General features: G+C 40.2%; 1 protein-coding gene across 1 annotated transcript in view; it reads right to left on the bottom strand.

Moving 5' to 3' along the window:
* MYH10 (myosin heavy chain 10) overlaps nucleotides 1-20,004 on the bottom strand; it is a 102,065-nt gene extending 82,061 nt beyond the window's left edge. Inside the window, 2 exon segments of the mRNA XM_009647238.2 lie at nucleotides 7,664-7,820; nucleotides 19,660-20,004. Of these exon segments, the coding sequence (XP_009645533.1) occupies nucleotides 7,664-7,820; nucleotides 19,660-20,004 (502 nt within the window).
* Between the last annotated feature and the right edge of the window lie 384 nt (nucleotides 20,005-20,388).

Below are 20,388 nucleotides of genomic sequence, written 5' to 3'. Positions count from 1 at the left end.
CTAACATCCAGGTGCTTCAATACCAAATGTTCTATGCCAAGATGTTCATGTGCAGCACAGTCAGTCAGCTATTCCATCTCTGAGCTTATGAGTTTGGTTCTTGTGTTTGCTACCATCATTTTTCTATTTATTAATCCTTCAGTTTGAAATTCCATGATGTTTTCCTCAAATGAGTGTCCCCAACCTGAGAACTTCCCCCAGCAGCTTCATAGCAGACACACAGAGACAGACTTAGTTGCATTTTTCCCTGCTTTTTCCTCTGGATTTTCTTTCTACACATCATCTGATGGCTTTACCATCACTCTGAAAAGCCCTAGAATATTCAGAAAGCCAGGAGCTTTTATACACCTTGCTTTATGGAACGGCAGACTAGAGGTGCACAACACCTCACAACTCTGAATCTCTGAGGAAGGTACATGAAGTCTGGCAGGAGTACCTGAAAGCATCATGTATGGACAAGCAAAAGGAAGCTAGATACACACCAAGATATAAACTGGCAATTGTGTTGATGTGAGCCTTGAGTTATTGAAGACCAAAAGCAGATGCCACCAGCCCCTCACCACCTCTCTCCACTTGCTAAGTGATAGAAATGGCTCCATACTTGTTCCTTCCTTGCTAGGATATAACAATGAAATTTAAGTAAAGAGGAAGGGGGAGTTAAAAGGAGCTACTGCAATTGCTATTAGTAGTAGTTATAGCACAGCTAAACTCTTAGTTCAACACCCTACAGGAACGCAGACAAGAGTGACAAAAACCAGTTATTGTGCAAAACACGCAATACCTAGCAGCACTGTTACAGTGCAATGTGCTGTCAAGGTTAGAACACATTAAAGTTTCTGTTGCACAAGCAATAACGTCTTGATGCATGTCATCTGAAGGCTAAAGCCAAGCAGAAGTGAAGTATCCATTTCACAACTACCTAGAAATAAATGGAGTTTAAATTAAAATAAAGCTTCAGAGTAGAAGCAGGTGCTGGCTGAGCAATATGCACAAAATGATTCATCTCATGAATGATTTTGTAAGTTGGATGCACTTTGTCTTGAATTCCTGTCTGTAGGCTAGCACAGTCCCAATTCGATTATGAGGCCAGCATACATAACAAGTTTTAAAATTAAAATCATAATCAGTTGGTCAGAATATCAACTGAAAAGACCATGGAACTGGCTAATCCACCGCAACACTTCACTTCAGAAGTGGGGAGAAAACAGCCACAGCACCAAAGAAACTAAGAATTCTTTATGTAACGATTTGCACTCCTGCCTCATTTTTAAATATAAGAAAGTTACTTTGTGAAGTTACGCAAATTTAAGTCAACTACTTCAAGTAACACTTCTAAGCAACTGAGCCTTAAGAAAAAAGTTGTTTACTGTAAATATCATCATGCCTAATTAAGTTCATAACCTTGAGGTTGAATGCCAATGAAGAGTAAGCACCCAAACACATTTTGACACAGAGAAAGACAAAGGTTAGGAACTGTTGTCACAAGCACTAGAGTACTAAAACTCTTCCAACAGTAACAAAAAAGTTAAGAAAAAGACCTAATAGCATACTATAATCTAGTTCTAGAAACTAAGTTCATTGAGTAATCGGTACCGATGTCATTCAGAGATGGTCTATAGCAAGGCACGGTAATTTAAATCATGACAAAAACTTGACAGTCACTGAAGCACACAGATTTAATGCCAAGAGACAGAACAGAAGAGTGAGGGGAAGGAGATCAAATATTACACAATAGGTTCACCTGACAGAAACACTTCTCATTTTACTTCAAATTCAAAAATAATGAGGCAGAAGACTGTTTCAGCATGATGTATTTCAGATTTTTCCACTTTGTTTCTTGCTTCAAGAATCTTTCCCTCCACTCAGCCATTAAGACCCCTGTATGCCACGCTCCTACTGCTATACAAACCAATCTTGATGTTAACACTACTGTCACTTAAGTATTTATATTCCACACCAGCCTGATTGGACAAAGTGAAAACACAGAAATCACAACATAACAGAGAGGCATATAAATCCTTCATATTACATGTACCAAGCAGCTAGTTCTGCTTAGACTGCCATCCTGCACTCTGCAACTAGTTAAAAAGCTTTGGGGAATCTTTTGGTAAGTCAAGATGTAATGAAAATATCAAGACTATTAACTGCACACATAACAGGTTCCATATGCTCTTTGCATAATGGAGCATGCTAGTCAACGCTCCCAGGCTTTTTAGTCTCAGAGCAACTTTTTCCTCTTCCATTTGAAGATTTAATAGATCTTTAAAGAAAGGAGTTATCATATTTTAGTTTCAATTCTTTTCTTCCATATGTTTGGGGACAAGGGGGAAAGGGAAGTCACCAAAAAGAGGACTTAAATAAAGATTAACTAGAAATACAGATCAATACGATATTTTTAAGAGAGAAGTATTGCACCTGTAGGCAGTACCGGCTTCTCCAACACCAAGTGTTCACTTCCCGTATTACGCTGTTTCCGATAAACCTTCTCTGCAACAGGATTAAAAGCAGTCCTAAAATACCAGTGCTAATTTAGTACTCATCAAGATGTCCTCAGGGAAACAGGATAAAAAGGAGAGACTAAGCATAATTATACAAGAGTAATGTTAGTAGGCAAGCTGGTCTTTGGCACAAAAAACCAAACAAGTTTTCCTTAATATTTCTTCCAAAGCACTTCTAAGAGTCAACGAATAAAGAGGCATAATAAAATAACACCATACTTTCTCAAGTGGGAGAATAGGAAGGGAGGAGGGGAAGAGAAAGCCAAGTACGGTAAAAGCACTAGAGAAAAATTTATGTTAGTGCTGCTTTCACACAATCAAGTCTCCCTTCCTTGTAAAATATAGATGGTCCTAGATGAACTATCAGACTCGCATAATTAGTTTTCTTAAAGAAAATATTAGTCCCTGTAAAGACATTTTCTTCTTCCTGGCTGTAACTTCTAGCAGTACTGAAGAACATTAGCAAGTCTTGCAAATTGTATTACCAAACAGAATTAAGGTCAATGTTGTCACAGGGATTAGGACACCACTGTCTTACAACCATGTCAACTGTCCAGCAGCCGTGAAGAGCTCAGTCTAGCATGCTCTGTGAAGTATGCCAACTCCAACCCTATGCATTTACACATTTCATTTACTGTCTAGGGCTAAACAATTTCAATATGCTTAGAAGCCCCTAGGTTATGTGTACTTACTGCTTCAACATAACATTAGGAAAATGAAGAGAAAGCATGAGAGAAATCCACTAAACCACCTGTGAAGTAACAGTTACCCTACTACCACACTACTTTGAAAAATAATTACTAGGGGAAAGAGAGGGGAAATCCAGTATGTAAAGCTGAATTGCATGTTATTATCTCCTGAGGTCAAGGCACCAGGTAATGAGTCTTTTCCTGAAGAGAAATCCTGACTGTCATAACCAGAACACACCCAAGGTCTTGCTTGTTTTTAAATAAGACTGTTCACGCTCAGTCTTTACTGCAAGTCTTGTGGAAAAGGCAACACTAATGAGATCAAGTAATCAATAAGGTTTGCTTTTCCTTGCAAAACTTGTCCCAAATCCCTAGTGCATCACAGCTGCACCACTGCTGAACTGTTCCGCTGCAATACTCAGCCTTTTAAAACAATTCTGCACCTCCCTTTCTTGTGACAGCTTACACTAATTCAGTACAGCCCTCTGGAGAATACGATTCCCTCTCCAAAATGGTAACCCGGGCTTCTTGAACATACTTTCTGTTTTATGGCTCTTCACCACCCACCCCCACTCCTTTGTCCTCCACATTCAACAAGCACTGTAATAGATTTTCAGCCCATTCTCCTCCCCACTAAAGGGCATGGTGAGAGCTGACCTGTGAAGACTGCAGGGATGAAGGTCCTTCCAAACAGGAAATTCTTCAAGGGGACAAGAAGAGAGAAGCAGTCTGATGACTTGCAGTTAGCAGTGCTTCCATGCAACCTTTTCTTAACAGAGAGTGTGCTGTGCAGTGCTCTGTTTATATCGCCAGTTTAACAAAATGGAGTATTTCCAGCAAGATTCAAGACAAGGAATAACTATTAAGAAGCACATGCATCAGTTGTCTCTGCTGACCTTTTGCTTTCATAATCTAAAACATAATCTAAAAAAAAAAAAAAAATCTATGTTTTGTTGTTTAAGCATAAGTATTTTAAACATATAAAAACTCAGACTAGCAGAAACTTGAAGATGATATCTCATCATCGATACTCTGAATAAAAGGCATGAAAGCATTAAGATACCAAGTAACAGTTTACTCCCTGTACCAAATTACCAGGACAGAAAAATTGTGTTTTAAGAAATCAAGTTGCTCAGAGTCACAGCTCAGGTCCAGGTATCCTGTTAAACAGTGTAACACATCTCAAACACCCAGAAAATCAGTAGTTTGTAATTAGTAGTTTATAATTAGCTACAAGGAAAGCAAACATGATTATACTAAACAGAATACCATTGAACAGGCCACAAAAATACAGCCAACCGCTTTCATTGACCTAAACTGGTGGCTAAGATACTTCTATAAGGGTATGGTCGTATTATCCAAAGGAATTGTATTCCTATGGCTTCAATTTCAAGTTTGAATCCTAATAATTAAACTCTAGATGTCAAATACTGGAAACAAAAAAGTCATTTGTACAAAATGAAATTTATTAATATGCTACAATAGCAATATCATGACTTGCAATAACACTGGAAAAACTAGTCTCCCCAATCCCACTCTCTACCATCCTATCCCTGGTTCCCAAAGCAACTGTATGGACAAAAATGGACATGAACTGTAGAACAGTTTTATAGTTATAACTGTGTTAGTTATCAGCAAAAGCATCTTGGTCAAGCATTAAGCTGCAAATAAATGGTAGCAGAGACCTCTGACAACTTAATCTGAAACACTGTGATTAATACAGCTAGTTCTCGGTTAGAGACCTATTTCCACTAGCTAGAAGTTTCCGATACCCATTTTCTGTTTCATTAGTTTAAGACTGGAAGTCTAGCAAAACATAAGGCATAGTCAGAAGATTAAGGACACTGTGCATTATCTTAAATCCTTGGCTGGTATGGAAAGCCTAGCTCTCCCTCCCAAATTCTACGAACACTCAGTAGTTGACCTTGTGTTACCACTGATAACCAAAAAAATAAGTTGAACACTATAAATTATCTCCTACTGTTAAGACAAGTATTATTTTATGTCCTAACAACTACAAAACCTTAGCTGTTGTAATTGCAAGCTTTATTTATATGGAGACTTAAGTTCAGTTCCCTGAAGAGCCTCTGTGTCCCCCTGCCTCAGGTCCCAAGCTCTGGAAGCAAAGAGGGACCAGCACTGAGCAGTTTTAGTGCCAGACTCACCCCGCCTGAGACAAATACTCACTGGTCATTCTCATCATGACCAATCACTGCTTCATAAGACTATGTAAAGCTAGGGCGATTGTATAAAGTCACCTATTCAAACAGCAGTGAGTCTCACACTTCAGGCAAGCATATCACCAGAAGCAGCCTGTACACCACCTTCCTCCTAAAGGAAGCAATGTCTGCAAACAGTTTCATGAGTCCAGTATAAATTCAGAGGCAGCACTGTTTTTCTCTTCCTCTGGAGATCCCTTCCTCCAATCCAACCCAATCAGGCAAGAACAGTTCGCTTAGTAAAATACTTGCCAAGCACAAAACTGCTAATGCCTGTTCTAGGGTTTTTACTTATCCTTGACAATGCAGCTGTGAAGGCATCCATATTAAGTTTACTGGCTGACTGCAATCACTTGCTAAAATAAACAGGGACTAGCTCCATACAGGTGAAGGGCACTAGAAACACAGATATAGTTAGCCTTGAAGAAGTTATTCCCTAATATCTTGATCCTGTTGCAAAGGTTTCATCTATCCTTATTCCAGTCTATAGCTTCATTCTTTCAAATGAAAAAGATTCTGACCAAAGAGGAAAGCAAGCACAGAAAGACACAGATTTGATACAAAATATAAAACTCCATCTATAAATACAGAAAGAAAACAGGACTGTAGCCAAACATATACCACCATCTGAATTTTTATTTCATCTTCCAAAAATAGTAAAATCCATACATGTAGCAAAATCTCCAGAGATATAAATCAGTACTGGCATGGTATCTGAACAAATATATAGAGCACCTGAAGTGTGATAACTCCTGACATTGATTTACTTTTAGAGGACGGTTGTCTCAAGAACATTTCGAAAGTTTGTGAGATAATTTCAAAAGATATTGTGCTTTTAGAGTGGAAAGCCCTTATCCACAAACCACTTGAAACTGCTAGGAACAAACTCCTTAAAATAATCCTGAAGTTTGCTTTATTCTTCCACATACACTTGTTACTAGGGGTCCTCTAATCTGACCCATTAGAGGCTCTTGTTATAGTCAAGAGACCAGAGTTTTTTCTTTCATAAACACACATAAAAACAGAACCCCAAATATCCGTCAAGAAGTGTGACAACTCTTGGTGGCCCCAATTTGCTGCTCTTCCATTGCTTGCCCCCGCATCACCCCACCCAGTGGCAACAGCATAGTTTCTTCTGGGGTGAAAGAACACTCAGCAATGCATCAGCCTATAGTTTATTATTAAGCAGCCCTAAAGACAAAGGCACAACTGAAGAAACAAATCTTACAGTGATTTATTTAAAAGACAGGAAATGTCTTTTCTTTTTTAAAAAAAAAAAAAAAAAAGATTTACATTTAAAAGGTTGGTTAACCTGGTAGAAGAAACAGTGTTTCCTTAGTTTATGTGAATTAGGTCAAATAGCTTTTAACCTACTTCCAGTACATCTATACCAGGTCTACAGCAGAAAACACAGTTCATTTTTTAACCCTGCCCCTTCATTACACCACTTTTCTAGATACAACATACTTGTGTTCCCAGGTCAGTATAATGGCCACCTAAATATGAAGCAACATTGGCTAGAATGAGCTGTGTTTCCAACACAGTACCTCAGAAATGCAGTTTTACAAGTTCAACAGCAAGCATTTATTTCAACACATTCATATAACATCAGATTCACAGTTTTCATAGTTGTCCAGCACAGCTTTAAAGCCAAAATTCAAAGCGTATGCTCATCATAAGCTTACTCTGTTTACTACAGACATGACTGATACCAGTTTGGGTGTGGGGGAGGGAAGCCACCTTCCAGGTTAAGCATTTCCCTGACCTCTTTTTGAACTCAAACATACTATTGTTTCATTGTCACTTCAGATTATTTGTCAGCTGCCAAAAACCCAACATTTTAAAAGAATTAGAGAGACAAGTCATTAACATACTTTAGCTTTCCCTTTTCAGTCACACTTTTTCATTCTTACTTCATGCAAAGCCAGCGCACTAACACCTTTTGACATGAACCTTTTCTTTTTTTAGGAAGAAAGTATTTCCACTACAACTTTCACTGCCACCAGCTGGCACAGTACACTTCCTATTAGTGTTAGTTTGCTTCTGTGCCTCAGTAAGTCAGACAAATGTGCTGACAGGGTCATCTCCAAGCTATTTCTATTCTGAAAGTTTAAGGTTTAGATAAGAAAGCTCCCCCCCCGCCCCCTTCAGAACTTTAAAAGATTCTGACAGCATTAGAAATTCCTGTAGAGCTGGATAATGAAGCTCCTGAGCTTTAGGCACATTACAAAGTTGTGTAACTTTAACTAACTCTTACCTTGTAGCATGCATCTATACGCAGATTCAGATATTGCATAAATGTGCGGTGGCATTTCATGGCGCTTCTTCCCTCTGTACATCTCAATAATGTTTTCTGAATAAATCGGGAGGTTCTTGTAAGGATTTATAACTACGCAGAACAGCCCTGAATAGGTCTAAAAAAAAAAAAACATTTCTGTTAGTAAACAGTATTGAAACAGAGCCACAAGAAGCAGAAAATTTTTTTCACAGCTTTTATAGTATTTGTGTTAGAACAAAATTGAGGCTCTTTTTGTTGAGCAACTTGAAGTACATGCTATATTCAAATTATTGGTTACTTGTTCTCTTAAAAGACTCTTTAATTACCTGCATAAGAAGTAATTTAAAGATAATAGATGTGAGTAAATATGAAATGGAACATCTGATCTCTTTCCACAGATACTTAAATCTCCTTTTCATTTGCCAAGTTACAGGATTTATGGACATCTTTTGACGTTCAACTCCTTCAGTAAAATATGCATTCAAAGTTATTTTTTTTTATTTTCTAAGGGACTGAATCTAATTACTCTAATAAATAATTTAGATAAGGAAAAACCCTATTTCCAGCCACCACCATTTCTGCTATCCTACTATTTTCTTGTATCTGTATGTCTTTCCTGCCCATCAGCCTTTCTCAATCCCAAAGCGGTCTCCTGGAGAGGTCATTCCGCTACTGTCCCCCGGCAGCTGGCACTGCAAATGTTTCCTAGCCTGCTTTTAGAGTCAATACTGAAGTTACCAGGACTACTAGAATATCAAGAAACTCAAGCACAAGTTTTACATCTCTTATTTCATCGAGGCATTTCTGTTTAGTCAAAAAACGCCTCAAGTTCTACAAAACTGAGTGCACATTGCAAACGATATGTACAGGCCCACATTTCCCTGTGAATGAAGCATCAAAGGCTGCTTCAGAACAGCTCAACCTCTGCTCCACAGATGTTATTTGTAAGGAAGTAGTCATATAAGTATATATGAAAGAAAAATGTATACAGTCAGCCACTCACACTTGGGGAGGGACAGATGAGCATGGTCTGGCTGCATGGGCCTTACTGGACATCCCAGGTTAAGCTCACGCGCAGACAGCTTTGCACCATGCAAAAGAGAGAGCTAACACACAGTGTTTCCCTGAACCAAGGCATCTGCGTGGCTCTTGTCTTTTCAGAATCAACCTAAATTGATGGGGTTTAAGACAGCAAAACCTCTCCATACACCTTTATTTCATCACACGCTTTGAAAGTGTATTGGTCATTAGTAGATTTTGGTCATTAGTATTATTCACATCTTTATTAGCAAAGAAATGTTAGCAAGAGAGACCAGTTTTGACAAAAACAGGGAGTATCTTTCTGAATGTTTCTTTCTCTTGCAGGCTGAGAGAAGAAATGGAGACGGTAAGCAGACAGCGTTAACAGCTATTGAGAGCCTATAGTGTTAAGCAGGTAACTCATTATTCTTGTAACATCTGTCAATTTAAAAAATATTTCTGCTACATTTATATGAACAAAGTAGCCAAAATACCTGATTGGCCTTTTTTTAAAATATATTTTATTTTGAGGAAAAGGTGCCCTGTCCTTTCCACACCTACAAGGGATTCTGGACAGACAGACAGAAGGTGATCTCCAAATTGAGTCAGGAGCACCATCAGTAGAATAAAAGAACTTGGTTTTATGCCAGATGCCCTGACATAAGGTCATCTTATGTCCTTATAGGAAAATAATCTCCACTTTGATCAGATTTGCTGGATGATAAGTACCTGCAGTGCCTTACCCAGCCAAACATCGTTGGTAATAAGGTATTTCTCCAGAGAAAGGAAACATGTTATCAGGCCAACTGACCCAAGCATAAAGAACAACTTATTAACTCAATGTAAGCACAGGGTTGTTGGCAATCGGGCAGTTCCTTCCCAGCCTCATATGTCCCTCTCACCAGCATAAGGATCCTTGCCATAACTTACCAAGCTGGATGCTACTGAAAATAAATTTCACAGAGAATTAGTTGGTAATAGGAATCTGTTCCCTGACCAAACTCATTCATGGCCACTAGACATACTGTAGGGGAAAGGGAAGGCAGGACAGTTATTTTAATAGCATGGTACAACTGACCAAGGAGCCAATTAACTGATAAATACCAGATCTACGCTCCTAGCCAGCCATCTCCCCTGTTGTGCTGAACTGAGGTCACCCGCATTCATCTACAATTGCCACAGCTGACATGGAGGCATCAAGAATTACTACATCCCTGATTTCCACACTGGTCTTCAAATAAGGGTAACTAGAAGAAAGGCACACATTCACCAAGCCCATCATACAATCACCAGCTCAAAAAAAAAAAAAAAAAAAAAAAAAATCACTGAACAGCATCTATGTTGTGTTTCTCCACTACAGCCACAACTAATGAAGAGAAAAAAAAAAGAAAAAAAAAAGACTAGATCTTATCTGTGGTCAAGGACAAACAAGTCACAAGCAAAAGAATTCACACAGCTAAAGCCCATTTCCAGATCTGTCCCAACACACCCTCTGACCAGTGTAATGGCATGAACATTTGCTTAAGCCAACAGACCTCTTTCCTCCAGGATGATTCTGGACTCTCCTCCAGCAGCACTTCCGAGCCCTGGCCCGTTTTTCACCCACCCAGCTTCAGAGACTTGCAATCTACCTCCACAGGCTGCTGTTCTCTACCATACTGCAGATGGGAACTCCCAAAACAATGACTGATGGTTAAGCTGTAAGGGTATTGCTGTATATACTGGCTGTATTACCTTCTTCAACACCTCTATTTCTCTGCAAATTCATCTAAAACTTTTATCAGTCATTTTTGTCCTTTTCCATTCACAAAGGAAAGTTGTTTTTTCTCTAGTATCACCACCCTTCCCCAGACATGAATAAACTGATCTGGTAAGTAAAAAAAAAAAAAAGTAACTGGATGGATCATTGAACCTGGAATAATCAGAATAAGGAAAGTCCAGCTAGATGCCAACATACCTCAGCCAATCTAGAGGAAGATCAGCAAATGGCCTGGGCACGCGCAAAGGGTTAATTAAAGAGGCTCTATATTGAACAGGAACAAATTGGAAGTTATGAAGCACAAAATTCTACTGTTTCGCCAGTGCTGGGGTTCATTTATTTGCAACTAAATCTAAATGATAGGCTTTTATCTCTGACCCTTGCGTCTATATCATGACATAGCTCTTCACATGCAACACCTTCAACTCCCACATCTTTGTTTCCTGCGTATTTGTCACTCAGTTCACTCTCTTGCCACTTCCCTGCAGAATTTAAAAATCACACTTTCTTCAAAGCATCACCACACGCCTTAATTTATTCAAAGGAAGATGGAACAGAATTCTCCCACAAGGCTCCTAAGTCTCCTGATCATCATCTATTGCAGAAAGAAACATATGAACATATTGGTGGGTTGTTTTTGTGGCTTGGTAGGCATATAAACACAGAAGGGATGCTTTTACTGAGTCAAATTTAACTGGGAGGGAGGTAAGTGGTACAAGAATTTTATATAGCTATTTTATAACTGCAAGTCTCACAGTACAAGTATATTACTGTATCTGAGGCAGCAGATTAGAGGTATGGGCTTTCTGCATGCAAATTGAAGATATGAAAGGTAGGCAGAGATTGTTTTTACACACCTTGAAAAACTTCTTGATGATCAGCCATAGAAAGAATTAACAGGAATACTTGCACACTTGCCTTACAACGGACACCCAACTTAATGAAAACCACCATGCATTAAAGATGCCCAGAGCTTTCAGACACACCAAAGGGGCAGAGCAATGCCCTGTACCTCCTTTCCATTCTGCAGTACATGGGCTCTGCTGAAACAGTCAGATCTGAATTACAGTGCTTGATCCTAACTGAAGAGGTACAGTAACTAGCCAGTCTGGATGAAGAACCAGACTTCATTAATTTTTCAGCTGACAGAGGTAAATACATATATTAAGAACTTATTATTCACCTTGAGATCATGCAATCAGGTACAAACAAGCTAGTTGCTTGAAACATACATCCCTGTTGTACTGAGAAACAGAATCTAGACAGTAAAAAGCAACTGCAATAAGGCATGTTGGAATGCACAGTCTCTAGGCAAGGCTCCAGAGACAAATAGTAAAGCAGTGCTCTGACAGAGGTTTGTTATACAAACTGTCTCCTTCAGGACACTAATTGTGGAGTTTGAATGATTCCAGATGCTTAGAAGCCTTTATCAAGTAGTATATCATTTAGTAATTTGGATTTTGGTAAGCTATCCCAGACCTGGCACTGGTCTGTTTGAAAACTACCTTATATTCCTAGCAGTAAGCAATCTGAGAAAGAGGTGTATGTAAGTGAACTACTAGCAAAGAGAGGGTGCATGAATTCCAGGTGAAAGCACATGGGAATTCAGGCTCTCAGTTTGGAGTGTGGGCTCCAGAGCAAGAAAGGTTTTCACAGCCTGTCCTACCTTCCCTTAAAACCACATCAAACCTTCACTGCGTACACACATATGGTGGCATTAGTGTCAAAAGCCTTGCCCAATTCCTTAGAGTAATAACTCAGCTTTACAGTTTTTATATCAAGGAAGATGCTGTTATGACTGTTAGGTTGGTTCCTCCGGCCACAATATCAAAGGCATCACTTCAGAGTGCATTAGCAAGGCACAGGTAAATTTTCTGAATTTGTAACAATCTGTTTGCATCACCTAAATGTGGGCTCAACATTTATCTCCAGTTCTTCAAATATAGAAAGTGACAGTTTACTCCATTACTATATAAGCAATTAAGCTGAAGTAAGCATCTAGACATTTATTATTACCCAAAATAGAACCCAGCAGTTCCTAGCCTAGAAAGCAATAGATGTTTTAAGCAGTATGCCACATACTAATGGGGTAGAGCACATTCTCTAGATTGATAATCGCGTCATCATAGCACTTTCTTGTCTGGTTTCACTTTCTGACGTTACGGACCCACCTTTCACTCTCCAAGCCCTGTTAAGTCCTCCAAGCTTGACATGCTTTTCTTGTGTACTAACTTTTCCCCCTAAATGAGGCAGTTACCCAATCCTAAATTCAAGCCTTAAAGAAGGGCAGGCAGCTCTTCAGTCTCAGAGGAGAGGAAAGTGAGGCCAGGCCTGGGGTAGAACACAGTCTCTGCTTTACTGCCAGGCTGCTATCCACATCCCCTTGGGGCCATGGCAGAGGGGCCACATAGCTGCCCCAGCAGCCCCTACACTACCTCCCCAAGCCCATGCTCCCCAGCCAGGGCACAATCAAGACTGGAACCCAGAAATTAGCCCAGACATCTGTGTACAAGCCCAAACTGCTAGATAAAAAAAAAAAAAAAACCACAAAACAAAACAGTAAGTCCTGCTGGCACCCAAGAAGTTGGAGTCAAGGGTGCCAACAAGTGTAAGAAACACCCCCCACGGTGTAACAGGAGCCTCAGCTCTGACAGAGGCTGGGGGGAAAGAGCCACTGACTGGTACTCAGCACAAGTGAAGAGTAAAATCAGTGCACAAGAATGAGAAAGGAACACAACACCTACACGAGCTATTAAAGAAAAGCACAGCCCAAACTTTAGAAGACTAAGAATCATAGAATGCTTTGGGTTGGAAGGGACCTTCAGAGGCCATCCAGCCGACCCCCCCTGCAGGGAACAGGAACACCTTCAACCAGATCAGGCTGCTCACAGCCCCATCCAACCTGGCCTGGAATGTTCCCAGGGATGGGGCCTCCACCACCTCTCTGGGCAACCTGTGCCACTGTTTCACCACCCTCATTGTAAAGAATTCCTTCCTTATATCCAGTCTAAATCTACTCTCCCTTAGTTTAAAACCATTACTTGTCTACAGATGTTCTCTACAGCTAGCACTGAAGAGAAGAGGCTCACCAGCACTGTATTTTCATATTTATAGCCTTCAGGTTATGTGTTTAAAGAGCAAAAAACCAACAGTAGGTCAGCAGTGCAGGTCATGCTCCCGCTCCGTCAGCTCACCACCCCTCAGAGATAGACAGGCCCAGTGTCACAGCCACTCAGACAGCACAACTGCTTCAGCCACAGCAACTGCTAAGAGGTAAAACATGATCTTAGGTTGCGCCAGGGCCAGAAAAGTATTAATATCCTTTCACAAGGCTCCTGTATAGCTGCGTGTTGGAGCTTGACTGCTCTACAGGCAGCTTACAACAGGCTACCTGTGATTTCTGGTGCAGACATACAGGCTTGAAGGGGTGCCTTGCAACACAGTGCATTCTACCAAGCACTTGAACAGGAGTACATAATCCAAATTATTGCATCTTTTTAGGCTGCTGAGCTACCATTTTGTATAGAAACAGAATATTTGACGAGAACATACACTTTTTCATACCTCTGCTTGCCTGAGGGTAAGAAGGGCATTGATTCACTTCCCTTAAATCCCTCAGATATTCCTAACAAAGCAAAACCCTATACAGAACTCTCTCAACTTGATCACATTTATGAGTCTAAAATTCAGAGTTAATTTAAAAACAAGTTCTTGTGTCAAAGCAGCTCTTACAGTTTGAACCCCAGCATTTCTGCTGCCACGTATTAGGTAATAGATCCAATGACTGGTTTGTGTTAAGGAAAGGATGAAATTAAGTAACAAACTCCATTTCTTACAGGTTCTTTTAATACCAGCCTTTGATACTCAGTAACATGAAACATTCCCAACTGGACCAGCAGGAAAATTGAAGCAATTAGAACACAGAAGCTTATATAATAACACAGATTGTTCTAGGTTACGCTCTGGCCTCACAGGAGGCGGCAGCTTAAGAGAAGAAACAGCTTATAGACAGCTCCTCAAGTGCAGTTTTATAAGAGCTTCCACCCACAGCAGGCTCTGGAACTGGGGACTACAGCATGTTTCTCATTCTTTCCCTCTTCTGCCCCAATAAAATGGAAAGTACATTAAAAAATGAAACTAGCACAGGGCTGCAGACCAATTACATAGGTAATACTTGTAATTATCAAAAAATATCTGCTGAAGTATTTTTAATTGCACAATAGTAAGCATGATTTCTTTTTTACTGGTAGAAAGAAAACCCAGTAGGCATATATACATGGAGAGCAGTAATCAGCAGCAAGGTTCCAGGAGCTCTCAGCCTTACATAAACAGTTTCCAAACCTTTTGAAAAAGTCTCTGCTACCAAAAAAGTGGAGGAGTGGGCAGGGAAGATAATGCATAGTTCATTAGAGTTTGGAGGACTTTGAAGTTGAATCTAACCCTTTCCTCAAGAGCACTTCACCGTCTTTTTGTTATTCCTTGAGGAACAGCATCTCTAACCTGACTTCACCTACAGCATGAACACATCTTGCACCATGTGCCCCCACCTGAAACTTTCTAGCTGAGCATCCCAACATAGGTCATGAGCTCACCAACAACAGACAGCACTGGGGACCTTCCCACATACACCAAGGCAAGAGGCCATCTGGATACTAACAGGGGTTAACAGAAGTCAAGCGTTTGAGAAATTCTATTAATTTTAATCCTTTTGACTGAATGAGGTCAGGAAGCAGTTAAGTAGTGATTGCAGTGATTTATGGGGGTATCAGTAAGCCACATATAATCAACTGTGGGCAATGGACTTCCTCCAGGAGCTGGGACTAGAACAGATGTGGCAACAGCAACATTTCTTTAAACAGATTTTTATAAAGCCCATTGGATTTTTAATATCTTGGGTTTTACTGTAGCTGAATTACACCCTATGTTTGAGTGAGCAATTCTTTCACCCCATCTCCAAATGAAGGCAACAGTTATAGCTCAGACAGCCAAAGTCACTTCTTCAGCCGGGCTTCACACATCCCACCACAACAACAAACTGGCACCAGAAGCCTCCGAGCCATGAACAAAACTGCTCCTAGACCTCTACAATTTACAGCACAGCAGTTTAAAAATGGAAGTCAGCGGTTTCCTACATTCAGATACCACGTTGGGCCATGAAGAGTTGGGAAGCAGGTTCATGAGAAACCCTGAGCAGTGACAAGGAGAATTACTGGAGCAGTGACCTTGCCTATCATAGCTTGTTACAAAGCATTGAGGCAGCAGTGATCTCGAGAACTTAGGAGCATTTAAGGCTGACAGACCCTGAACATCCGCTCTTTCCAGTGATGCCTCCATTCCATTGTCCGATTCAAAGATAATTACCACCCTGACGCCATGAAATCATATTTTGCCAACATGACTTAAACAGAAACCAAAACCTAGGGCTGATAACTAGGAGCCTTACCACTGGCATTTTACACGCAGCTCTTGTAAAGGTAAAGATGTTTCCTCACGCAGGCCACAGAGCTTGGCGACCCAAACCCTCTGACAACTAGACTCCTTTCTTAAAGCAGTGGCCCCAGAAAGGTATCTGGAATTCAGTTCATCATGGTATAAGGATATGCCAGAATCATCACAAAACCAGTCTGAGCAAAATCATGTTTATTCCAAGTCTTCAAAGGGCCTCCTAAGCCTTTGGGTATTCTTCCTGAATACCCTTCCAATGAACTAACTCCAGTTTCAGATCTACATCTACAAAGGATATTGCTAAATACACGTTGACACTAGTGTTAAAGCTGGCCACTCTAAAGCACAGCAGGCAGAATAGTAAAGTTTCATCTGAAGCTGAAGAACCGACAGTTAACAAGCATCGAAGGTAACCAAAACCCAAGAGAAGCTGCCACTACAGCAAGACTTGAGATGCCAATTTGGAGTATTAGTGATTTAAATGATACATCCCTGCCATAAGAAATTCCAATATCCCTAGAAAAGCATAAAATTTGGAGAAATTCAGCTATGAAACACAAGGAAGAGTGAAAACTCCTAGCAAGGGTAGAAGTAACAAGAAAAAAGCTGCTGTAGATGGCTGCACCTTCACAGAACCCACACTTGCACTTGAGGAAAACCAAGCCTCCAACATGAGTGGAGATCATCTCAGGGACTCAGATTCTGCAGGATCATGCTTAGTCATCAATGGATTGATGAGAAAAGTCCAAGAATTCATAATAATAGATTTGTCCCATCCTCAGGAGTGAATATATAGTATACTTCAAAAGAATTTGTGAAGATAGTACAGCTTCTCTAGGAAAGAATTTTAACATACTCTTTAGTTACACTCAAAATAAACCTTGTGTCAAGAAATGGAATAGGTGATGTAAAAAGTGGAGCAAGAAATGGAAGTTATTTCACCTCCAAAGCAAAACTGGGATAACTACACTTTACACTCCAACCATTCTTCCCAGCAGGGCCTGTACAAGAACTGCTACCTTTCATCTTTTGTGCTGTCATGAACAGACCAGAAATGAAGACAGGACCAAGCACTGACATCACACTTTTACAAGCCACTGGTCTTCCAGATTCTCCATTTGTGTCCATCTCCCACAGCACAGTAATAATGCAACCAGGTGGCGAAGATCATGCCACTCAGCAGACATTAGAAATGCTAGAAGTTCCAGAAACTCCTCGCCAGCCCGACTTAGATGTTACTTGAAACTTTTCTCGATTAAATGAGCATCACTGCCCGGGTCATGCCGAGTGGCGCTAGCTAGCTTTAGTCAGCCCTCCCTGTTCCTCCAGCAGTGTCATCTTGAAGAGGTAGATTATAGACTGATGACTAGACCCACTGACCAAATCCCTCAGCTTGTTTCTCTCCTTTCTAGGGTTTGAAAATGGAACCATGGAAGACTGTCAACTGAAGCAGATACATCTTCTACTTCCTAGAAAGGCAACACTGCATGCTGCCTATCACAAATGAAAGGAAACCAAAAACAGTTTCACCATCTCCATCTTAACTACTTCAGACCAACACCAAAATGTAAGATTTCAGTTTGGTTATTAGGAGAGCACTATCTGGAAATCAAAACATACCTTTAACTGACTCCTGTCATGGCCAAACCACCAGAATTCACTTCATCAACTCAATTAACTTCAGCTCTATTCTTTACACCAAGCAAACTTCAGCAGGTTCCATGGCCAATGGCCACCACTCCAGGCTGTGTCAGCAGCAGCAACGACAGTGCCACCTTCAAGAAGTTTTGGGATCCCCAGAGAACCCTACCAGAGCTGGCCTAAAAGCCCCACCAGCTCAAGTTCTCAAAGAAGTTTCTGTCTATGGCCTGCTGATCTTAGCCAGCATTCAGACTTTACCCTAGTAATACTCACAACTGCTTTTTCCCCCCCCACTTCAAAAAATAATGTTTTTATTTCAAACAAGAAGCCACTATCACAGTTGCATGGAAACATTATTCCTGGTAACAAGCAATGTTCCTGTAACTCAGACCTCCAGTTAAGGCCAACAAATCCATTAGCTTCTTGATCCCAACCAACTTCTTTCAGCTCAAGTGAGAGGAAGTCATTAATAATATACCAACACAGTGATCCTCCTACAGCACAACATCTCAAGTTTTAGAGTCTGCTTCAACATTTACAGAATGAAAGCATAAAGTGGGAGGGGGGGGGAAATAAGTCACCTATAGGAAATTACTTAAACTCCACGTATAGGATAAGCCAGCCTTTCACAAAGTGGAGGTTTTTTTGTCAGTCATCCCAAGTAACAGCACTCTATCATCTCTGCATACAGAAGGGTGACAGGCTCTCAACAACACCCCCAGAAGCATTTGTGGCTATGCTTACTGTATGGAGTCCTTGGACTAGAGCTCGCTTTGACATTTAAGGCCTTCAGCTTTTGACCTTCGTAATGGAAGACAGTTATAATAGATGCCATAAATTTCATAACTACTAGCATTATGATTGATACATATACTAAAAACTTTTAACCTATCAACTTGTTTACTTTTAATTTTTAGCCCAGTCCTTACTAATTATCCAATTAGTTTACTTATAAGCTTGCAGAAATCATTCTAGAAGTATTTTTCACTGAGCTCTGCTGTAAGGGTCTTGGTGTAAGGGCTTGGAAGGGTAAAAAACCAAAAACCCACACAGGAAACAGACAGAGAACCACAAATATGAAGAATATTACAAAGTTGCATATAATTTTTTAGTAAGTCCAAATATTACCAAGGGCCAAGCAAAAAAGGTGCCCCATTAATACCTAGATGGAAGGAAAAGTGAGCCAACTAACTAGCAGAACTAAATAAAATGGATTTAATCTCGAGAACAAGAATTTATTAAAACAAGCCAAGCACTTAAGCAGATGTTCCAGTTTCTTTTAATGCAGAAAGTCTACTTGTAGCTCCTAACGATACTCTGACTCAACCAGTCACTATGCAATCAGTTTGCCAAGAGACAAGGAGCCACTCTTAACTGTACGCCAGACACTCATTTAATACTGTTCAAGGAAGGAATGGGGTCAAAAGCAGCATCAATGGCGTGATTTCTAACTCTATAGAAAGATGGTGATAAGCCAGATGTTCCAATGAGTGCTTCAAAACCACTGAAAAAAAGAAAGCTTTATCTTATTGGTTTATTTTAAGCACTTGAACACATTCTTCCCTGGCCCACTAAGTTGGTATTAGATTCCAAAAACACATTTTGCACTCATAGCACTCTCCAGCTTTTAAATAACAGCATGGCCTCCTATTATCATTTTTAATACACAGCCAGTTAAAGCAAGAAATATGCTTATTCATATGAGCAATTAAACAACAGTAATTCAGCAAAGTTAGGCTTTGTAATCTCTCATCAGCTCAAACAAGCCATTTGATACTATTCACTGTATCAGTCAAGCATGTCTGAGGCAAGTGCTCTAACAAGCGGCATGAGCTAAGCACCCAGAGTTGCCATTTAGCATTCTATTTTTGAAAGATGCTTACAGAATTATTTCCATAGGAGAAATTTTTATTATTTGTTTTATGACAACAGAGTTCTTGACCTGTACACAGCATGGAAAAAGACCATGGACTAACCTAAATGCTAGGGACACAAAGTATTTAGGCTATCGAAGTCAGAGCCAAGACCTGGTTCCTGCATTTCAGATCAGAAAAGGAATGGGAATCAGATAAGTTCAGCACCTGTAATGAATCTAATAATTAGTACTTACATAGATGAGCCCAGAGTAATACCGATCCTTTAAGTTATGCAATACTGAGGCTTCATTTAAACAGGTTAGTTCTGCCATGTCTTCCACTTTAGAGAACTTGGGAGGATTCATCTTCTGAATGTCATCTTTATTGACCAGTGCTTTCTTTCCATTCTCTGCCAGTTCGACCAACACTTCATCCCCTTTTTCCTCCTTGATGCTGGCTGCCTCAAACCCATGGCGCTCTGAAGGAATCCACACCAACTTCTTAGCAGTCCAATCAGCCTGGGTGGCAGGGTTGTAGATTACAGCCCTATCCACAAAGAGGTATCTCTCTGGATCTTCCTGTCCAGATCTCTGTGCCATTGTAGAGGTGAAGGTGTCCACTATCAGTTACCCTGTAAATGGGAGAGGAAAAAAAGCAAAGAGTATGTTACATACCATATTCTTATCGATGAAATGGATGGCACTACAGCACAGCAATTAGATGATCTGTCACCAATATCTGTAACGGTGCTCCTTCATCAAGAGAGGGTAATTTATTCCATAGTCTAAAGAAGTTGCTGTACAACTGAGAGCCCCTTATTCACACAGCAGCCTTCTGAATAAACCAACTGCCATCAAAAGTTAAAATGACCTGTCTAGTATAATCCCAGACCCAGTACAGGGAACTCTATTTAAACTGGTTCTGATTGTGCACCAACTATGGAAAGACATTGTAACAAATGTAAGAACTACAGGCAGGAAAAA

This window comes from Egretta garzetta, unplaced genomic scaffold (genome assembly GCF_000687185.1).
Source record: "Egretta garzetta isolate BGI_Z169 unplaced genomic scaffold, ASM68718v1 scaffold589, whole genome shotgun sequence".
Classification (NCBI taxonomy): Eukaryota; Metazoa; Chordata; class Aves; order Pelecaniformes; family Ardeidae; genus Egretta; species Egretta garzetta.
The sequence above is the reverse complement of the archived record's forward strand: the minus strand, read 5'-3'. Positions and strand labels throughout refer to the sequence as shown.